Below are 20,772 nucleotides of genomic sequence, written 5' to 3'. Positions count from 1 at the left end.
TTATTTTGTAAATTAAATCGATACATTTTATTACTGATTCCCAAGATTTTCAGGAGTTAGTAAACTTGTATATAGATATTATTTAAATGTAATATAAAATACGCAAATCACATCCAAAAACGAGGTTTTATCTTTTTTATAGAGTATTTGTTTAATTTTAAATTATATAGTAGAGAAGTTTATATATGCATTAACTGAAAGTTTATTTTATTGTTTCATACTAATATCTCCCTCGATATGTAGGACATATATACAAATATTCATTTAATCAGGATCACTAAAATAAAAAAAATAAGCTAAGTAAAATAAAATTCTATAAATTGTTTATTAGCTTCAGAACATATTTACCAAAATATGGAATGTAAAATACTAAACTTTTACTTAACTTGTAAATAGAAGTCAACAAGACTCTGTACCTTAAATAACGATTTCATCTAGCACCCATTGATCTTTTAGTTGATTATAAAAAACAGTAAGGCTGACAACCATACAGGAGTCTTATATAAGAATAAAATATGAACAATATAAAAATACTTAAACTTAGAATAACATTTAAACTTGGAATTCTGTAACTTATTCCTCTACTCCAATTTGCCAGAAATTCTTTTCATGTAACATTTCCATAGAGTATCCTTATAGATTACCGCTTGAGTTTCAGGACTTTTAGCAGCTACTATCCCCCTCCCCACTACCACAACATCAGCACCGTTTTCTAATATAACTTTTTCTGGAGTGTTATAGACTTGTCCAAGCTCATCTTTTGAACTTTCGAGCTGAACTCCTGGAGTGAGTTGGATGAAACCAGGTTCATTAAATGTTTTCTTATTTTGACAAACAAATCCAACTATAGCCTCGGGATATTTGGCAGCCATTTTAACTGTTGCCTCAGTATAGTCTGAAGAAATGAGATTACCCTGAAATGAAATGATACATCAGTTATGCTATTATGAAATACTTTCTGTAAAAAGTCGAAGAAAAAAACTTACTGCACTACTCATTTCAGCTAGCAGAAATACACCCCTATTAGCACAATCCATTACATTGTTTAGAGCTTTCAGGATACCATCTCCAGGTAGAGAGTGTGATGTCACACAATCAGCCCATTCTCCTATTTTATATACACCCTTTGAATATTGCAATGATACTGTATGCCCGATGTCCGCAAACTTTCTGTCTTCCAGAATTAGGAAATTAAATCTTTGTGCTAACTGTTTTAGTTGCGTTACAAAATTATCAGAGAAATCTTCAATAATATCAATGTGGGTCTTCACTAAGCATACATGTTCACCAACTTTTTCCAATAAATCAAGTATATCAACTGCCGAAGTCAGGTCAACAGATAGACACAGGTTAGATTTTTTTGTGGCCATGATCGAAAACAATTGTTTTGCAACAGGATTCACTGCTAACTTCGCTCTTTCCTCGTATGGAAGTATTATTCTGTCTACAACTGGAACTAAAATGAAAAATTTCATATTAATGGAATATTACAAAGAATAGCAATTATAAATATATCATTATATTTACCTGATGCAGGCGCTTTAACATCATTCAAATAGTTAATAACATCAATGCCCATTTGCTTTGTTATTTTCTCGTTATCAACCAGAATTTTTAGTATCTCTGACATAGTGAAAAGTGATTTTATGTAAACACCATTGGCTGCTAAATTCTGTTTCCCGTTTTGTTCTCTATCTAATATTATAACAGCCTGATTTGCAACTAGTCCTTCTCTTTTTAAATCACTTACAGTTTCTAGTATGCTTGATCCAGAGGTTACAACATCTTCTATTATTAAGCATGAATCTCCTTTTTTAAAATGTCCTTCTATCATCTTTTTTGTTCCATAAGCCTTTGCTTCCTTCCTTCTCATTAACATAGATTTTCTCGCTTTAACCCCTAACAATGTTGCTATTGGTAAAGCTGTATATGGAACTCCACACACATGGTCATACTGATCATCTTTGAGAGCTAAATCGTAAAGTAAATCGGTAATTAACTCCTGCAAAATGAAAATTTATTAAATAGAATTATTTTATTCAAAATGATATATATTAAAAAGACATTTCGTACCATAACTTCCGGGTAACTAACAATGACCCTTAAATCAAAGTAGACCGGTGACTTTATTCCACTTTTCGTCATAAATTCTCCAAATTTAACTGCATTTATATTAAATAGATCTAATGCTAGTTTTTCAAGGTTCTGTTTGTTAGACATTTTTTAATAAAAGCTCACTTAAATGTTTCAAAGGAATTTTATTGTTATAACTTATAAGAACATAGGGCTCATGTACCTAACCTGAAAATACCCAAACTGTTGTAAACTTAGTCAGCTGTCAGTTTAACTGACCTTATTGGATGATGCCTCAATTAACTACAAAAATTAGACAAACGAAACACTAAATGTCAAGTGTCAATTTGAATACTTAATAATGAAAAGATATTTAGATTGTTAACACGTGAAATTGTAAATACTTATAAAATTATCTTCAGAATATTTTGATAATCAGCAATTCAGTGTGAAATATTCAAAAATTGTATTGAAAATAAAAACTTTCAATTATCATAGTAATAGAATTTTGATATAATTCATATTTGACTTATTAAGACAATATCTATTTTACAAACAAGACATTTAAAACAAAATAATATTTGAACTATTGTTATAAATTTAGGAATAATTATATTTTAAATAAGAAATTATATGAAAATTTACCATTTTTAAATTAGCCTTATAAGTAATAATTACAGTAATATAAGGCTAATTTAGCAGTAATTCTAAAGCTTTACTTAAATCGACAAATATGTATATATTTACCACTCTCTAATTATATACTAATATTTGTCTTAATACGAATGGTGATCAAAGGTATTAAAAATATTTTTAATCTGCAAATTTTTGATTACTTCAAATATTTTTAGTCTTCAGTAACGAGTTGGCGGGAACACAAGTCTTTTTAATTTGATTAAAGAATAAAAACATTTAAAATAAGTGATCGTATTATATTAGTAGTAATTTAGTTTAGGTTAACTTAAACAAAAATAAAAACTTATGGACATTTAAATATCCTTTTCGTATATATTGTTAGACTCCTTATCTTCCTCCATTCTTAATCAAGAAATTAATTGGAAATACAAATACTACATAATCTTGCTTTTAAACTTCAGATTCTGACACTTTACCGGCATATAAACTAATGTCTGTATAAATATCTACCTATCATTCAACAAAGTGGAAACAGACCTTACCGCTGGATCTTAATTGAAATAGGACGGTAGTCATTCCCGCAAGAATAACAATTTTAAATTTTACACCTTATAATGTGTGACCCATGCTCCATATGATAAAGACGACATTGCTTTAAGGTTTAAATTTTATGTCACTAAAACAAAGTTGTTTCTCGATTTTCAGTGTTGAATTACACAAACATTTTTGACATTATGAGATCTAAGACTTTCGCGAGTTTTACTCATTTAAATTTCTGACATTGCTGGGTGAATAAAGCGGTCGTTAATTTTCAATGTCACAAGTGTGAATCCTAAACAAAAGAACATTGTATTCATTTTTATTGATTTATGTCATCATTAATTTAGCTAATACAAAACTTGGTTGATCTTTGGTTGAAATAAGATGAAACAATTGGATGATGTATTTAATCTTTCTATCGAGGTTTTATGGCTAGACACTGTAATAAAACAGCAAATTATAGGCAGAATGTATATATTTTTTGTATATAAAATTGCAGTTCTTTTCATACAATAGTGTACATTATAACACATTTCTCTATTATGTCATACTTATTAAATTGGTGTTCTTATCCTTATAGAAATGGTACAATTTAAGTATGTTACACAAAGTAATAGAAATGCAATAAATTTGAGGCTGACATACCAAAAAAATTTTGCATAGTTACAAAATAGCTCATGCAAATAAACTTCAAAGCAGCAAAAATTAATCTAATTGAGATTATTCAAGGTACATAATGTATTCTAGATTAGTGAACATCACTAGCCAAACCCACACTAGTCTAAAAAAACCATTAAATGGCCACCACTTGACGAATAAAAATTTACTAAACTAACTATTTAAAAATAAATAGGAAAACAAAACAAACTATATACAAACTCAGCCTCAAAAATACCTCCCTTAAATAAATATTGTTCGTGTCATAATGTTAATGGCACATCAGTACAATTCTAGTCCATGAACATTATCTCCTGGCTTTCTGACAACTTTTACTATTTCATAGTAATACTTATACGTGTTTTATGTTCAAACTATAGGTTTAGTATATGTGTTTCTTAATAATAATTGTAACAAAAGGATCAACTCCAGATAGGAACAAAATAAACATGTGAAAGTATCAGTATCTATCCTATATCATTAGTTATGTAATAAATAATAATATATCTCTATAAAATAGTGTGATGAATACTTAATATTATGGACAAGATGAGGCATTAATGAATAATATTTATAATGACAGGTTAGTTTGACTTAAAAGAAAATGTTGACAATAACTTAAGTGAAATAGCACATGCTTCCATAGATGATTGGATTCAGTCTTGCATTACATTCAAAACATCTCTATATACAGACATGAGTTATACCTAACGATAGCATCTGTATACACATTTAGCTAAATACCATAGTTGAGTCCCATATTCAATACTTAAAAGTAATACAGAATTTACAATTTTACTAGTATAACTTTTATGACAGTTAGTATTTAAAGGTGCCCGCCCTTTATCTAGCACCCTGTACTAGAAAACAGATTAAAAATAATAAAGAGATTATTTTTTTAGTCATAATGCAATCGCTTATGAACACTACATTATCTATCATTAATTCAATATTGTTAAGGTGATATATTTTACTAATAGGCTAATATCTTCACTAGGCATCATAGAGACGCTATTGGACTAAACAAAGTACAGATCTGGAGTTAGATTGAGTATGGATACTCCCCAAGGTAGTCTATGAGTGTTGAGGGAAGAGGTAACAACCTATGTTTAGGGGCACACCACAATTTGGGTGTTAGAGGATTGGAGTCCAGTCCCTTGTGAACTGCTAACCGTGCACAGTGGAGGAGAGAAGGCGGTGATTTCCTTAATGGTGTTTTCAGAAGTACAGGTGAGTGTGGACATCCTTCTCGATCCACCCACACAGTACCAGCTGGTCCTCTTTCTCCTACTTGGGTGTAATGCTGCACCAATTCCACAACACATCTGAATCTAGGCATATACCTGGCAAGAGGTCTATCACAATCTAACCTGAAATAAAAAGAAAGATTTTTTACAATGAGATCGGAGACTTTTGCGAGTATTCTTTTAAATGAAACTAATATTTTTCCAATTACTATTCACATCTCGTCTGCCTGTGATCATGTTTGCTGCAAAGTTACTGAAACATCGGGAGTATGTAGATTTTAAAATAATAAAATTGGCATAGTAATCCGAAAAAATATTAGTTTCATTTAAGTAAGAATTTTTTATTTATATTTTTTACATATATGTACTATTGTTAACGCTGTTATTGTAAAGTAATGCTTAATTACATTACAATTTAAACAACAATGGAGAGAGCAATGACACTTCTTTATAAAGTAAACAAAGTATAAAAGAATGGAATATTCAATATAAATAGTATCACTTGTTACTTGTGTGGTAAACAACTATGTACAATGGAAACCACATAATATTTGATTTATATATATGTTTATTATAATTGCAGTAGGTATGTAACCAAATCATATAGTTATCACAGAATATAATAATTTAATATGCATAGTATTGAATAAGTATGATTTACTTAATGACTTCATTGGGTTTTAAGTCACATTAAAAATTACAATAATTAAAGCTAAGTCATGGTAACAGTATATTGAAGGTGAAATGTGATATATTGATTATATTCCTCGTTTTTAAAATTTATCTAACATAATATAATTAATTTAAGATTATCTGAATAGATTTGTTGTAGAGAAGATTATATATTGTGCTTACCTAAAGGAACCTTGTTCATAATGTAATCTTACAGAAGTTGGCCCTCTTTCAGTCTGAACAGAAAGCGAGAATATAAAATTTCTATCTCCAGAATCCCGTATTACAAAGGCACCTATACTGGCATCTTTCAATAAACTTCGAGCCCCCTAAAAAAAACAACATTCATTATTATATGATATCAGATTTTAAAATATATTTAAACATATGAACTATCCATTAATTCTTTTATATGCAATATATAACAAACAAACCTGCCAATCTAGATTTCCATAATACCATCCAGAAAGCCTCAGAGCTCTGAGAGTGTCAGCTAACCGTCGGAGCTCATCATTATATGGTGAGGATATAACTGGAGGTGATGGTGCTGCATACAGTGGTGAATGTGGCAAGAATGAGGGCTGAATTGTGAATGGTGGTGTCAGAGGGCTGATTGGGTTCTGTGTGGTCTTGGTATGTGCCAGTGACACACGTAATTGATGCCGGCAGTTGGGACAAGCAATGCCTGTTGACCAATTATTGAGCACCCCTCCCACCTCCACACATGCATCTGAAATAATGAAATTTAAATTTAAAACACTGAAATTGATTAACGAAAAAGGGCCAACAGATTTCAATCATAAATTTGTAAAATATTGATCTAAATTTATTTTTAATAACCAATTTATTTGTGAAAAATATTCCATGTAGATTTCATACATCAAATTCATAGGCTTTCCTATATAATAATAATAATATTATACATACAATACACAATTTAAAGCTATAACTTAAATATAAAATTTAATGAATGGCATGAATACCTTTCTACAATAAACTTTAAATTACTAGGGAGATATAACCATCATAGTGTCAAGTGATAAACATGTATTTCTCATGAGAGATAAACGTATTTTCAGAACCAAGTAAAACCATTTCTTATCATATGATAGTGATATACGCAAATGGCATGATGATAATAACAGGCACAAATATTGTTATTTCATATAGATAACGACAAATTTCAATATAAAACATTATAGTATTTATTATATGAATACGTATTTTGGGTTTTAGCGAATAAAAATAATGAACATATTTTAAAAAAATCCTTCTCAACTCACTTTGTGGCAAAACTCTCGTTGCTATTGTCATATTTAAAGGATACAATTTTTTATCACGTCTTTCAATAAGGCACATTTGGCGTTCCCTTTTTGGTGGATAGTTATTTGTTTCACTAGACGCGTTTTCCGAGGCCACGATTTTATTACGTATCGTAAAAACGAACAGAAATAACCACACACACTAAGTCTGAGAATTTACTGTACGAATAGGTAGTCCTAAAAATTGGGTGATAACTTCCCAAGTATTAATTGATTCTAAGCAAAATTACGTTGGCGTCGCAAAACTGGTCACATCCATCTAGCCGTGACGGACTTTTGTTGGCAGAACAAACTGTAAACCAGAAACTTGTAAAAATTTACAACTTAAATTGAAAACGAAATAAAATATTATTAATTTTAAATTTCGTTCCGCAATGAACGTGTGGAAACTGAGTAAAGAGAACAACGAGTAACGACCAACAACTTAACTGAGATTCTCAAGTCTCAACCGCGATTTCCGAACCTCGCATAAACTATGAAAAGTGGGGATATATGTGCGGACGTCGTCGACCATGAGCGAGCGAGATGGAAGCAAGCTACATACAACTGATATGAAACGTTCACTACTTCCGAGAATTCATTCACCATCACCAACCAACAATAAAATCATCTGGTTATCGTTCGGCATTATTTATACATGGCACGCAATTCTACGTAATCTAACATACATGTCTATTTAAATCATACCAATCAATACAAATGAATTTATAACGAGACACGATAAACGCTAATGTTTTTTTAGGAATTGATATTCTAACTAATAAGATTCGCTTACGAGAAATCATTACGATTTTAAAATTTACAATTATCTGTGATAACCTGATTCATGGAAACAAGCGAATATTTTTTCATAAAAGACAATTTATAGACCAATATTTTACTTACTTTAATATTTATATATATAACTAGGTATATATAGAATATTATTCTAGCACCACAGTATATACTGTTTAGTGTTTATTATCTCTGGATATTATTAAGGCATTAAGAATAAACGAAAAATTATAATAAGGCAGATCAAAAAGAGCTTTATTGAATAATTTACTTTCAATGTGAAATTTTTGTTTGACTGGTTACTTTTTTCATAATATAGTTTTTAATATAACATCATAAGAACGAATAATTATCATATTATCTGGAAAACTTAATCACCAAACAAAAAATATAATTCTTTGACATACAATTCGTGACTTATTCCAAAGATACAACACATCATAGTTTTTCCTTATACAATATGTTAAGCAATCGTTATCAGTTTATTAATTCAATTCCGTACTATAGATATTATAATAAGAACACGTCAGTTGACCTTGACGCAAGCGATAGGATAACATAATATATTTTTTATATAAATTCTATGTTGTTTCAATATACAAAATTATATTATGGTTCGGTACAGTAAATAGAAAATGGACATGAATTAAATGTTGCACAAATCGAAAGTATCACAGAATAAAGCCAACGTAAAATTCCGTTCTGATTATTAAAATAAATGCAATCTTAGAACATGCAGGTGTTTTAGTTTTCAATTCGTATTCGAAATTCGAACGCGCCATAGAAAGCCAGTTCCCCGTAGCGCGATTATATTTGGCGTTCTCGGAATCCCCTACCTGCGCAGCTTTCACAGCGATGAGCCATCTGCCGCGCGCGCAGTTGCACCCATTTCATACGCAGCTGCCTATACACGTATTGTTATTTGGGTTCAAATGTTTATAACGAATTAATATCTATAGAAACCATGGATGAGTACGTCACATCTGTCGCACGGAAAAATCCTCATACGATTTATCATCATATATCAAACTGTTAACGTACAAAAGACTTGAATATTCCACTTAATGATAGCTGTATTTTATCATTGAAGCGTGCTTTTTTTTCCTTTGTAATCACTTTTATTGCAAACATATCATTTTGTTCAGTTTGTGAAGGTCACTATCATTTGCGGTACTGGGCACACTTTTAACATTTCTGAACACCGTTTCTCAGTAGGTTAATTAATCAATTAATAATTGATATATCTATTCTCAGAATTAAGCACAGAATAACTTATATAGAGATCCGTAATAATAATGTATGTAGTATAGAATTTAAAAAGATATTTACACGCAAGGAGTGCATCTTAAATATATATTTTTTATCTTTCATTTAATTGTATAGAGATTATTTAATCTAAGATAATATATTTACCAGCTACTGGAGGCGCCATTCTAATCTGTCCTGATAACATTCGTTATACACATCGAATTGAAAAAAGTTTGTCTGTCATTTTGACGTTTGTTATATATTTTTATTAACCTATTTTCTCTAAAGTACTAGCTTTCAACCTAAATCATAGACACTCAGTTTTTTTATTGTTTAAGATGTTGACTTTGTTAATAAAGAAATCATATACATTTGCAAGAGTAATTTGTAATAATTAGTTTTAGTGATTTTTAGAGTATAAATATAGCGTAGATAATACATAGAATATGAAATTATTATGATTCGTTACATAAAATAATATATTTATATTTTATAAAACAAAAGTAATGATTAGTACAAAATCTGTCAAGTCTTACAATTAGTTATATTCTTCGATAAACGCCAATTTAAAATTAAATCAACAAAATTTTTTTTCTCGATTTCAGTGATAAAACATCAAATATTTTGAATCTTTGGTAACTATTTCATAATATTATAAATATAACGAATCAAATTTAAACAAACGTACCATGAAGAGAAATTTGCTTTATAAATGACTAGTTTTTACATATAAGCATTAATTATAATGCATTATTACATGGAAATATAAACTGTAGTTTATTGTCGTTACAATGAAAATTCTATTACTGATAAGTTTCTCAAAGCAATACTAATTCCACAAAAGGATACGCCCACATTGTTTTGCGACCATTCTGTTATTGTTGCTAAGAAGTTTTCTTGAAATTCTTCAATGACGTTATCATTCCGAGAACACGTTTTGTCTTGTTTTTGTGCCGCTAATTTATATACTCAGAAATGTGATTACGGTGCCATTTTATAAATGTCGATTGTCTTATCTATAAAATATCACTTTGATAATGCATTGACTGTAATAATCTCTTCTTAATAAATAATAAAGGTTTTAATAAATTTTGCATACAAATTATCAATTGTCATCTACAATTCCATAGAACTGCTTGGGTGTTTGAATTAATTTATTTTTGTTATACATTTTCTAATTAAAGTATCTATGAATAATTTTCATTATTAATTTTAACATGAAAACTAAAAAACCATTAAAAATATTTCTAGCTTAGAAACATTAATATGTTTTCGAACTGTGTATATGAATTTATATTAAAATAAATATAAGAATTACAAGTACAAATCGTAAAATTTAAAACAATTAAAACACAGATTAAAAGTTAAACATTCCGTTTGTTTTGAACGTTTCTCCATAAGTTCTTAGAACGAAAGCATTCTAAAAAGGTTAGTTGTTAGTTGCGTGAAAAGAAACGCAATGAGCTCGTGTATTAATGGCACAATACTAGGAAAATACGCGTCATACAATTACCGCGGTTTCTCTTGAACTGCCTACAAGTATAATACTTAAAACTGACTCACAGGGCTAATATTGTCGGAGCTTTGTTTTATTTTTAAACGGCCTTGTTGTGAAAGCTACATGACATTCTACATACCAACTTTATTGTATAGTACACTGAGAGATAAAAAAATATATTTCAATTTGTTGCCATTTCCTCATATTTAATAATTTGTGAACAAGCTTGTGAGAAATTTAATTAGATTTTTTCTATACTTCAGGCAAAAACAATTAACATTTTCTTAAGAAGCTGAATCATGCTATCTTAAATATATCTTATAAGGACTGAGTTAAAGTTGTATCTGTCCATGAATTCCGTTTGCGCGGGCATGTCGCGAGAAACAGCTAGTGTTAATGTATAAAAGTGAAAGGTATACTATTACGATTAATCCTTTTAACAGGATATTGAAGCAGGATTTAAATTTAAAACATTAAAATTTTATGCTCTTTGTCACTGATTTTCTTATTTATGGCATGTTGTAGAGGCTTGTTCATTTTTTCTTTATTTTATTTAATTATTGATAGCTTTGCTTAAAACATGCGGCCAAGTAATGTTCTATAACAAGTTTATGTTGCGTTTTATATTTTGACAACGATATACATTTCTAAAGTTCGTATAATTCGTACCATTCAGAGCTCTACTTTTTTATAATTATGTTAAATTATCTAATAGTCTAAGATTATTGTGCTAACATAAAAAAAATACCACTCTATGGCAACTTAAACAGAAAGGTTGAATAATTTAACCGCAATTAAATTTAAATAATAAAAAAAAATCGAATTAGGTTAAAAATTGAGAATTTATTACACGCATTAAATTTTGCCATTATGCGAAAAGCCGTAATGACATTGCGATATCAGACCTGGCAACATTAACTGTAGATACGTGGAAACAAATTCAGATGTTCCGAGAAGACAGTATCGATATTAAAGCCATTATAGCAATATATATATGTTTTTATGAGCTCGTTCGTAGAAGGATGCCTAATAAATTTTGCATATAAAAAAATAATTACGTAGTGGAATCGATTCAATTAATCTTTTCGATTTCGATACATTTATTCGACTACCGTTTGTAATCGGTTCATTATTTACGTGCTAGTTTTAGTAAGTATACACGTATGTAACTTTAAGTACGTTTGATAAATAATAGTTCAATAGTTTTTGGTTTTTAAAAAAACAAATACACATAACTCTACAAGCATTTAACAAGCGTGTATAATTCTTGAACCAAACATTTTCAAACTTGTAATTTACAATAAAATGTCTAAAATCTCGAGATTATTTTCTTCCACAGTTGATTTTTTATAAGTTAAGTTATTGATTAATAAAATCGATGTATTGTTTACATTAATATATAAATTATGCGTCGATAAAAATCAGACATCGTTTTATAGCCTTGATAATATAAATTGTTTCACATTTCGTGTTAAAAATTTTTATTTACCAAATATGATTATATGAATATGATAGTATAAAACTAGAAAACTGAATGCATACAAATATGATATGGCTGTTATCTTTCAAGTGCAACAAAAAACATGAAAAATTTACAATATTTCCCAATACCTAGTTAACATAGTAAAAAGAAAAAAACCACTCGTTTATACGAAAGTAGATCGAGGTCCAATCTAAAAAATTTATTCCCAATGTAAGCATACCAATTATAATATAAAATAATTATGACAACTAATGACAGTTAAGATTTATTTCAAGCGAAACTTTTTTATATAAGATTTAAGCTATTTAATTTAGCGCGCAATTTATTACATTTTAGTTGTCATTTCGACTAATTTACATCTGTGATGACAGATGGGACCGGATTAAAATATTTGGCAGTTTTTTTATTTTGATTTGATTGCTTGATTAAAATTATTGAGGTATACGAAATAACCGTTTTGGGTAAATTATAACAAACTATGTGACATTGTGGTTTTAATTAATGATATTAAATTATTAAATATAATAATCGAAGAAGAAATATAAGTGTACTTTTGATATTGCATATAATATAAAACGATCACAGATGGAGAATTAGGATTTTCGCCTGAAATATTAAGAGCAAAGAATTATTTATTTGTAATCGGTGTATAAACTCGATATTGCTTAAACTTTTAACTCACGTTCTACTTATATTGCCTTGATAACGATAATGATTGTCGGACCAATATTTCGTTGGTGAATTATTCTGGGGTGAGGGTTGGATCACCCTTCACGAAAGTTCAATGGTCCTATTAGTTTTAGAATTAAGCTGTCACGGAAATTACATGATATAATCTCAGTGGTTTAATGCCAATACATCCTTTTTTAAACTTATCATCATTATTAATTTGAATTTATGCGATATACATAAACAATAAAAATGCAATATATAATGCATTGCTTGCGTAGTCAAGGCTTATCTAGGCTCTTGATTGCTTAGAAACCTTAGAGTTCGAATCCAATTACGAAGACGGTCATCTGATAACAGGTGAGAATTAACAGGTAAGGCATCATCGCCGCTTATATAGTCAGCTTATGAATAGACAACCGTACGTACAGTTCATAAAGTTTGTGTGAAAGAAAAATTTAGGAAGAATGAAAAATAGAATTGCCTTAATTTATACCTAGCACGTCTCACCGCATCTGTGGTGTGATTTATCTCCAAGATGAGAGCGGTTTTAACACCTCCAAAGTGTGCTGTCGGATGGGAACAAGAAATATAGTTGTTCGTTTCAAATAAGTTCCCACACGGCGTCGGCGCTATTTTTCGTCGGACGCATTTTATTTCGGGAACGGCCATGTTATTTCGATTATCGAATTGTTTTCTTGGGAAAATGTTTTAATTTTAACGTCTTACTCGGTGACGACGTTACGAATTGACATTTAGTGTTATGTTTCTCACTTACCCTACGCTTAAATACTTCGTGTCTGATTCAAGTTTCTATTATTACTCTGTGCAATACAATAATTAATAAAGACCTCAAAGTATGAAAAGATTTTAATTATCTTCGCAATATTATTCATGATTAATACATTATTTCCTTGATTTTATGATTTCAGAAATAGCTTCATGTATAAATAGAACGGCGTATTTCCTTGAAGTTAGACACGTAGATATAATTACAAAGTATCAAGCTGTAGCCGATACATTGAGAAATACATGAAATTTTTGATTGAAGTCTATATTTTGTAGCCGCATTGTAATATAAAGGTTACGACGCGTTCAAAGACTCAATATTCAATAGCATTGCTTATATTTCTTAAAATTTGTGACAGTAACACAACTTTGATTATAAAAGTTTTGCAACTACCGAGCCGTCGATACACGAATCAGGACGTTAAAGAAATCAAATATATTTTATTTATAAAAGATGTAAAAATATGAAAATGTAATGATTATCTATTTCCTTCAGTTGTAACGGTATCAAGAAACTCAAAATATATAACATTGGTCCAATTTAACGATAAAATCTGTCAATATCAAAAAGATTCAAGATACGAGATTGAAAGAAATAATGAATTGAAAAAGAATGACTGAGCAAAAATTGTACCAAAAACTAAGGACGAACATTTCATTGAAAGAAGAATCTTCTCATTTTTCTCTCATTTTTAATAAAAGCCTCCGCTATAACTTTCGACTATAATATAGGTTATATATTATTTATACATGAAATACACCTTTACCAAATAAAAGTCGCTTCCACGTAACAAAGTACGAGGAATCTAGGAAAGGGTATTGATGGCAAACTACAATATTTTTCATATCGTTGTTATCGAAGAATACAATACTTTATTGGAACTCGGTTCAGTTACCTCTTATTTGTACAAAGATTTATCTGTCAGAAGCCATCCGAACAGAAATTTCTCTTGGTATTAAAATCTCGCTTATGGCGTCGTATTGTTAAATGAAAATTGTTTATCTTCAACCGTTCATCATATGATTTTATTGGTATTCGAGGAATAACACCGATTCTTATAACACCGATGATGTCCACCAAATACTAAATAAAATGGTAAAATCATCTCTAAATTGATGTTTGTTTTACATTATATCAAAGATCTTGAGCAGTTGTATGTTTGTATTAAATTTCACTAAACGCAATTTAATATAAAAACTAAGAATTAATATTGTTATTATTTAATTAAAATAAAGTACTACATTTACATTTTTATATAATTTTATATAATGGCCACATTTGAGTAATTTGGCAACAAAAAACGTTTCGAAAACATGGAAACAAGATATCAGGTAGAGCAATCATGCCAATTTTTATTTTTGTATCAAATTTGTTGCCGTCTTAATTGTTCGAATTTTTTATATTTGGTTCGTTAAAATAACAAAGACTGTAATGATTGCGATTCCGTTTCCACTTATACGACGGTTTTAACGTACCGGTGCGATGTAAAAGTTTAGTTTAGTTAAGCAACCTTCGACTGTTCTGGGAACTTTGGCGACCGGTTGGTAGTTGACGCGTTTCTTGGAACGACGACCCGCTGCCGTTTTGATATTGTTAAATAAACTTGTACCGTTATAATTCAACTTATAGTTTTCGTTTTATCATAGAAACTGTTTTTACTTCACGCCAATGCTTCCTAGTGAAAGGGGATTCCGTGAGACGTCAAACTGGTTTCTGGATGACAAATTTGTCGCGATTCAAGGCTTTTTTTCAACCGCAACCAGTCTACGTTTTACGTAATAAAGTATAAAATGTGTTGTAATATCGTAGTTTACGGACAATAATAGTTACATTCACTATGATTCATTACCATCTTTATCAGTATGACGTCCCACTTAGTTTGCATTACGTGGGAAATCTGATTTATTAGTTAAATGTATTCGCTAATTGCTTTTGTAGTTCCGTCTGCTAACCGTTATTTACAGTTATAACTGACTATAAATTTAATTTAATATTCTGCTACACCCTATATAATAGTTAAAATAATCAGTTTCAAATTCAGTCAAATGAAAAGAACAATATATTAATTGGAAAGCGTATTTTAAGTACGACTATTTCCACTTCGTTCCATTCTTATGAATTATTCAACTTATATTTCGAGACCGAGGGAAATAACGAGTTAAGGAAAATACGAGCCTCAGTGAAGGTTATCCGAAAGGAGGTTCAATGCTGTGCAAAATAAAGATTACTTCCCAATACATATAACTAAAATCGGAACAGTATTTCAATCTGTTCGTTAGACTAATCAAACGACAGACTTCTTAGTATTCTGTTTAATAAATATAAAGCAGTTCATTTTCTGGGAACCGGTCTCTTTTTGTGTTTATCCCCGTCCTAGGCCAACGCCTTATATTGTGTCCGACTTCAGAGATAAACCAACCTAACTACTTGCAATAAGGCACAAAATATGACTTGAATAATTTAAGATTCAATACAATAATATTATACAGTACAATAAAGGTGCGGAACTATCTATTCTTGGCATAACGAATTGTTTCAAATCAATGGTTTTTTTAATTGGACGATTCGTTAAGGCTATCCCGTGAAGCATGCGGTAGGTTATTACCATCATTTGTTATATGGGAGACACGATCTATGTTCAACCATTAGGGACGCCTGTTGGAATTCACCATGAACTGTTTGTTTTGTTTGTTTTTAAGAAGAATATGTGAACATTAGCTTCGATTGACGTGGAATCCGCCGAACTAAATGAATATAAAATTAGGTTACGGTAATAATTAAATTTTATTTTACAATGTCACGTATTTGATCTGTATATCTCGCCGCATAAATATTATCCGATGTAAGATTATAATGTAGATTTTTATCTTGGTTTGTAACAGTACCGACACTTCCACATGATAATTTGTTACCAGCTATAAGCGCGATCTTCAATAAATCGTACAACTCACCCACGCTTCGTCGAAAAACAAAACACATGTTAATTATATTGTACTACCTTCATATGTTTTAAGAGATTTAAAAATATATATAGGGTGCCAAAAATAGATCCCACTAGATAGTATAACTGTTATGATACGCTGCTCGCACAAAATAAATTTAAAAGTAAAATTTTATAAATAAAATAGGATCATATTTGTCATAAAGTCACTTTTATAATTTACTTTATTCTATATATAATGCTATGGTTTATGTAAAATTACATTGTATTTATACACAATATATTTAATAAACAGAATATACCTGACTAAGTTCCAATGAAAGAGTGTGATAAGTAATTAGAGCTATGTTTCAACGATTTGTATCGCGAGCGGGTCAAAGGGAAGAAGAGCAACATGTCAATTCTTTTGTCAGTGGAACAATATAGAAGCAAAAAATAATACAGAGTATACTGGCGTTTTCTTATAACAACCCTCTGGAGGCTTCCATGGATTAATTACGTGTTCCGAGTAGACCCACCGGGCCATTCGTTTCTCGGTAAACTCGAATCGAAAAAGAAGCAAAAACGCACTCGTCTTGTTCCGAGAACACAACACGCATACCTGCCTGCGCCCGCGCACCCAGCCTACCTTCAACGTTTCATCCAACTCACATTTTCCAAGTACTTGCTACTTGAATGTATCTTTTTCATATTCCTGTACACTACAATTGTTTTATTCAATCATTCCACTGTTAATTTCATAATTATAATCTCTTGAATCTAATAAAACATAAGAGTTTTAATAGCATTTTTTTGTTTAATTAATTTTTATTAATTATATATATATATTTATGTTGCTTAAAGTTTATACAATGAGAGGACACTTGTTTAACTACCTGTAAGTAATTATTCAATATGTCATTCCTAAAACCAAATAATCTTTTATACCTTCCGTAACATCCGCTGTGAGTTTTAATCTGTTTTTCGGTAGCGTCTGTATTTAATTCTTTTATTTCATCCTCCCGTTGTTCACATCGTGTTTGTATGTATTAGATTTATTTTATTTTTTTATGTGATTCATTTTGAAGTTTTTTTGTTATTATTTTATTTATTATTAATACACGTTGAAACGTTATGTTATTTCATAAGGAAATTATAAATTATCACAATTATCCAAGCTTGAAACTAACTGTTTATAATAATCAGATTTTAAACGAACAAAAGCCTACATTAAGAGGAATAGTATGCATGAATTAAATAGGTGTACTATGAATTCTGTCGATGGACGATTTCCAGGAATTACTATATTATGCAAGCGGTTCCATAGAGCCATGGTAAAGATGATTACAATATTGTATTTTAATGTTGCCTTTAATCACATTATTAATATAATATTCAGTACAATTTCCAAGTGCAATATTGTGCTAGCTAGGAAATTCGTTATATGTTTAAGGAATGTATGGGATTTTTATTTTATCGTAAGTTATTTAATTTTTTTGTTTTTAAAAGTGAAACAAAAACATTAAACCTTGTACTTAACTTTGAGTAAAGCTTAAATATATTAAATTAAAATCTATTCACTTTTCTTAGAAGATAAAACGATTTGTACGAGATAATTTAAAAGAAATTATATTTTTTTTTTTGCTTAAACATTTCAAGAACCGTTTTCCTTAACCCAATTATGTTTAATGAACAAGAAAATAGTAATTGAGTTGATGACACTTAAAAAAAAAAATAAAAATGGCTGTTAAAAAACGCCATTGTATTCATAATAAAAACAAATGGTTCCCGGTAGACGAGTTACCTCTGATGTTCCAGGTAAAACAAGAACAATGTGCAATTGTTCAAAGCCAACCGGTAGCCAACTTAAGCGCTATTTGAATATGATTTAATTATGTCTGCACTTAGTACATAATTCGTGCTTCGCAAATACTATACACATTATTACATTAGCAATATAATATAATTTAATATATTTCTCGAGCATAAGACATAGGTATTAATTTTAGGTTACTAGTTCTTGCCTGCGACTTCTTTAACATGGTCTTTTGAATTAGAGAGAAATGTTTATGTGTATTAACAAAGGGTATGCTAACCATCTATCTAACGTCTTGTGTCACGTGACTGCATATAAAATACAACTGTTACATTCCTTGATTCTGTAACATGGAATAAAGACTAAAAAACATCCTGCCTTAATCTGATGTCTGTGCTGTATTACTGTAGTTTAATCAAAATTTTCATAAATATTAACAAACTTTCGCATTTGTAATATTAGTAAGGAGTAGAATTTCAATATTTTAAAGCACGTTCCTTTATGAATCGAGCTCGGATTAAGGGTGAGTAGTCAGAATATAACTTTTGATAACATACCCATATACATTTGATAGCAGTGGGCTTTGATCAAGTTCGCATTTAATGGAAGCACTAATGAGGTTCTACTGCAAGGAGGTTTTGAATGAAAACAATGTGTAATGTAAGTTAGAAATTCTCAATTTAATCTGCCGGTTTACAACTAACCGAAATATAAAATATCGTCAGCTTATTTCGTATTGAATTAAAATAATTGAGAATATCTTCATTAGTTATTTAGACGTATATAACAACGTTTAAAATAACATATAATTTACAAATATAACTTACTATGCACATGCATAATGTATTTAGCCTCATTAATTCTATTTGACACAATCGTTTTGTTCCCATTGAACGGTGTTATAATATTAAACAGAAATTTTAATAGCATGCGATAAAAGTTTGATAATATTTCGATTTCAATAACAAAGCGTATGCCATACGTTTACATAATATACATACGTGTACATAATACACACGCGACTTGAGAATAGGTACGCGTGTTTCTAATTAAGTATTACCCAAGCATTTTGACCTGACTACTAGGTTTGAGGTCGACAACTTTGTGTATTTTAAACTCCGTACAGATAAGTAACTAAGGCGCTCAATTCTAAACATTCATGTTCCCAGAATGAAATTTTTATCACACAGACATAGAATTTTTGATTGTGCAAAAGAGAAAGTATACAAAAGTGATTTATACAAATAACACTTCAAATACTTTCTCTACGGACTATTGGTATTGAAAGTATTAAAAGTATTCCGAAATTTGTCATAAATTTATCTCAATCCAATCGCAAATGTAAATAATGATAAGAGCATGGGCCAACAACATCGACATTATGAGAAATTAATTCATTTTAACGTATTTCTGTTATTTTAAATAATATTTCGATGTATTTGTGATCCCTAAAACAAGAACATAAATCTTCTCCATTAGTTTTAAAATAAGTAAATAAAGTTATATAAAGTTGAGTGTAAGGAATGTTTAAACAATATTACTATGAATGAAAAAGGCAAACCTTTTTTTAAATAAGTAGAATGAAATATGTGACGAAACAACATGATGACCTGAAGACCTTATTTAGATAGCGTTTGGCGCCATTTTAGAGATTGTTTTATTTTTCAACCAGACATATTTTATCGTTTCTATCGAAGTGTGAAAGGTGATATTTATATATTAAAGTCAAGCTCACCTGGTAGTTTGACCACCATTGAAGGTGTGATTGGGTGATTGGGATCCAATGTAAACGCTTTGAATACCAACAATATACGGAAACACAGTTCACTTATATTTCTTCAACAGCACTTTACTACTGTATCGCTTCTTGGTAAAACTATATATGCGGCTTCGGAGAAGCGAAATGAACTGGAGAAATTAATTTGCAGAAATCGACGCCGGCGGGCGTCCGTCCGCAAGAAATTCTTCTAAGAAATGGCACATTCAATTTCACTCAATGCCGATGGTTTTATTACAGATTAAGATATCGCGAAAGGTGAAAGTTCGGCAGTGAGGGCCGACGCGACGTAGTGCTTCTAACGCGAACCGTAGTCGACTGTCGGCCGTCGGATGAGTTACGGGCTACGGCCGTCCGCAGTCGACATTCGGCGCGCTGTTCGCAGACCAGATGTAAACACACGAGTCGAGAGTCGCGACTCTAGCGCGTCGTTCGCCTACACTACACGTAACTCGCGCCCGCACTTCCCAGAATTACCAACCTTGGTGTTTCCGAGAAATAACTCAAGGCATTGTCACTAATTTATATAAAATGTATTCTCCACACCACGCCAGCTTGCACACAGCTGGCGTGGCGTTATACTATTTTTTTGGCCTATTATAATTGTTGTCGGTCCTTCTATTATTGATATATATTCTATATACAGATGT

The 20,772-nt window shown here is 30.3% G+C and overlaps 2 protein-coding genes across 3 annotated transcripts; both read right to left on the bottom strand.

The window, feature by feature from the left end:
* Positions 1-301: 301 nt before the first annotated feature.
* On the bottom strand, positions 302-2,368 carry LOC116775566 (uridine 5'-monophosphate synthase). The gene is made up of 4 exons (XM_032668446.2): positions 2,074-2,368; positions 1,528-2,002; positions 987-1,456; positions 302-914 (listed from the first exon to the last, which is right to left on the bottom strand). Exons 1-4 carry the CDS (start codon positions 2,218-2,220, stop codon positions 582-584), a joined length of 1,425 nt encoding a protein of 474 aa, XP_032524337.2. The 5' UTR covers positions 2,221-2,368; the 3' UTR covers positions 302-581.
* A 1,338-nt stretch (positions 2,369-3,706) lies between these two features.
* LOC116773356 (suppressor of cytokine signaling 2-like) lies at positions 3,707-20,437 on the bottom strand. Of its 2 annotated transcripts, none has more exons than XM_032665806.2 (4): positions 20,081-20,437; positions 6,260-6,555; positions 6,009-6,154; positions 3,707-5,276 (listed from the first exon to the last, which is right to left on the bottom strand). In XM_032665806.2, the coding sequence occupies exons 1-4, from the start codon at positions 20,097-20,099 to the stop codon at positions 4,949-4,951; spliced, it is 789 nt and encodes a 262-aa protein (XP_032521697.2). In that variant the 5' UTR covers positions 20,100-20,437; the 3' UTR covers positions 3,707-4,948. The 2 variants fall into 2 exon arrangements, with proteins under 2 accessions (XP_032521697.2, XP_032521691.2); XM_032665800.2 differs by lacking the exon at positions 20,081-20,437 and adding an exon at positions 7,109-7,674.
* Positions 20,438-20,772: the final 335 nt, after the last annotated feature.

The sequence above is a fragment of the Danaus plexippus genome, chromosome 8, assembly GCF_018135715.1.
Source record: "Danaus plexippus chromosome 8, MEX_DaPlex, whole genome shotgun sequence".
NCBI classification, from domain to species: Eukaryota; Metazoa; Arthropoda; class Insecta; order Lepidoptera; family Nymphalidae; genus Danaus; species Danaus plexippus.
This window is presented reverse-complemented; position numbering and strand designations above follow the sequence as displayed.

Excerpts from the sequence above, each read along its gene's own strand:
- LOC116775566 (XM_032668446.2), bottom strand. The coding sequence starts at position 2,220 with ATGTCTAACAAACAGAACCTTGAAAAACTAGCATTAGATCTATTTAAT. Across the intron at positions 2,003-2,073 it reads TTAGTTACCCGGAAGTTATG|GAGTTAATTACCGATTTACT; the intron begins GTACGAAATGTC and ends TTCATTTTGCAG. Across the intron at positions 1,457-1,527 it reads TGTTAAAGCGCCTGCATCAG|TTCCAGTTGTAGACAGAATA; the intron begins GTAAATATAATG and ends TTTTCATTTTAG.
- LOC116773356 (XM_032665800.2), bottom strand. The coding sequence starts at position 7,184 with ATGTGCCTTATTGAAAGACGTGATAAAAAATTGTATCCTTTAAATATG. Across the intron at positions 6,155-6,259 it reads ATGGAAATCTAGATTGGCAG|GGGGCTCGAAGTTTATTGAA; the intron begins GTTTGTTTGTTA and ends TGTTTTTTTTAG. Across the intron at positions 5,277-6,008 it reads TATGAACAAGGTTCCTTTAG|GTTAGATTGTGATAGACCTC; the intron begins GTAAGCACAATA and ends TTTTTATTTCAG.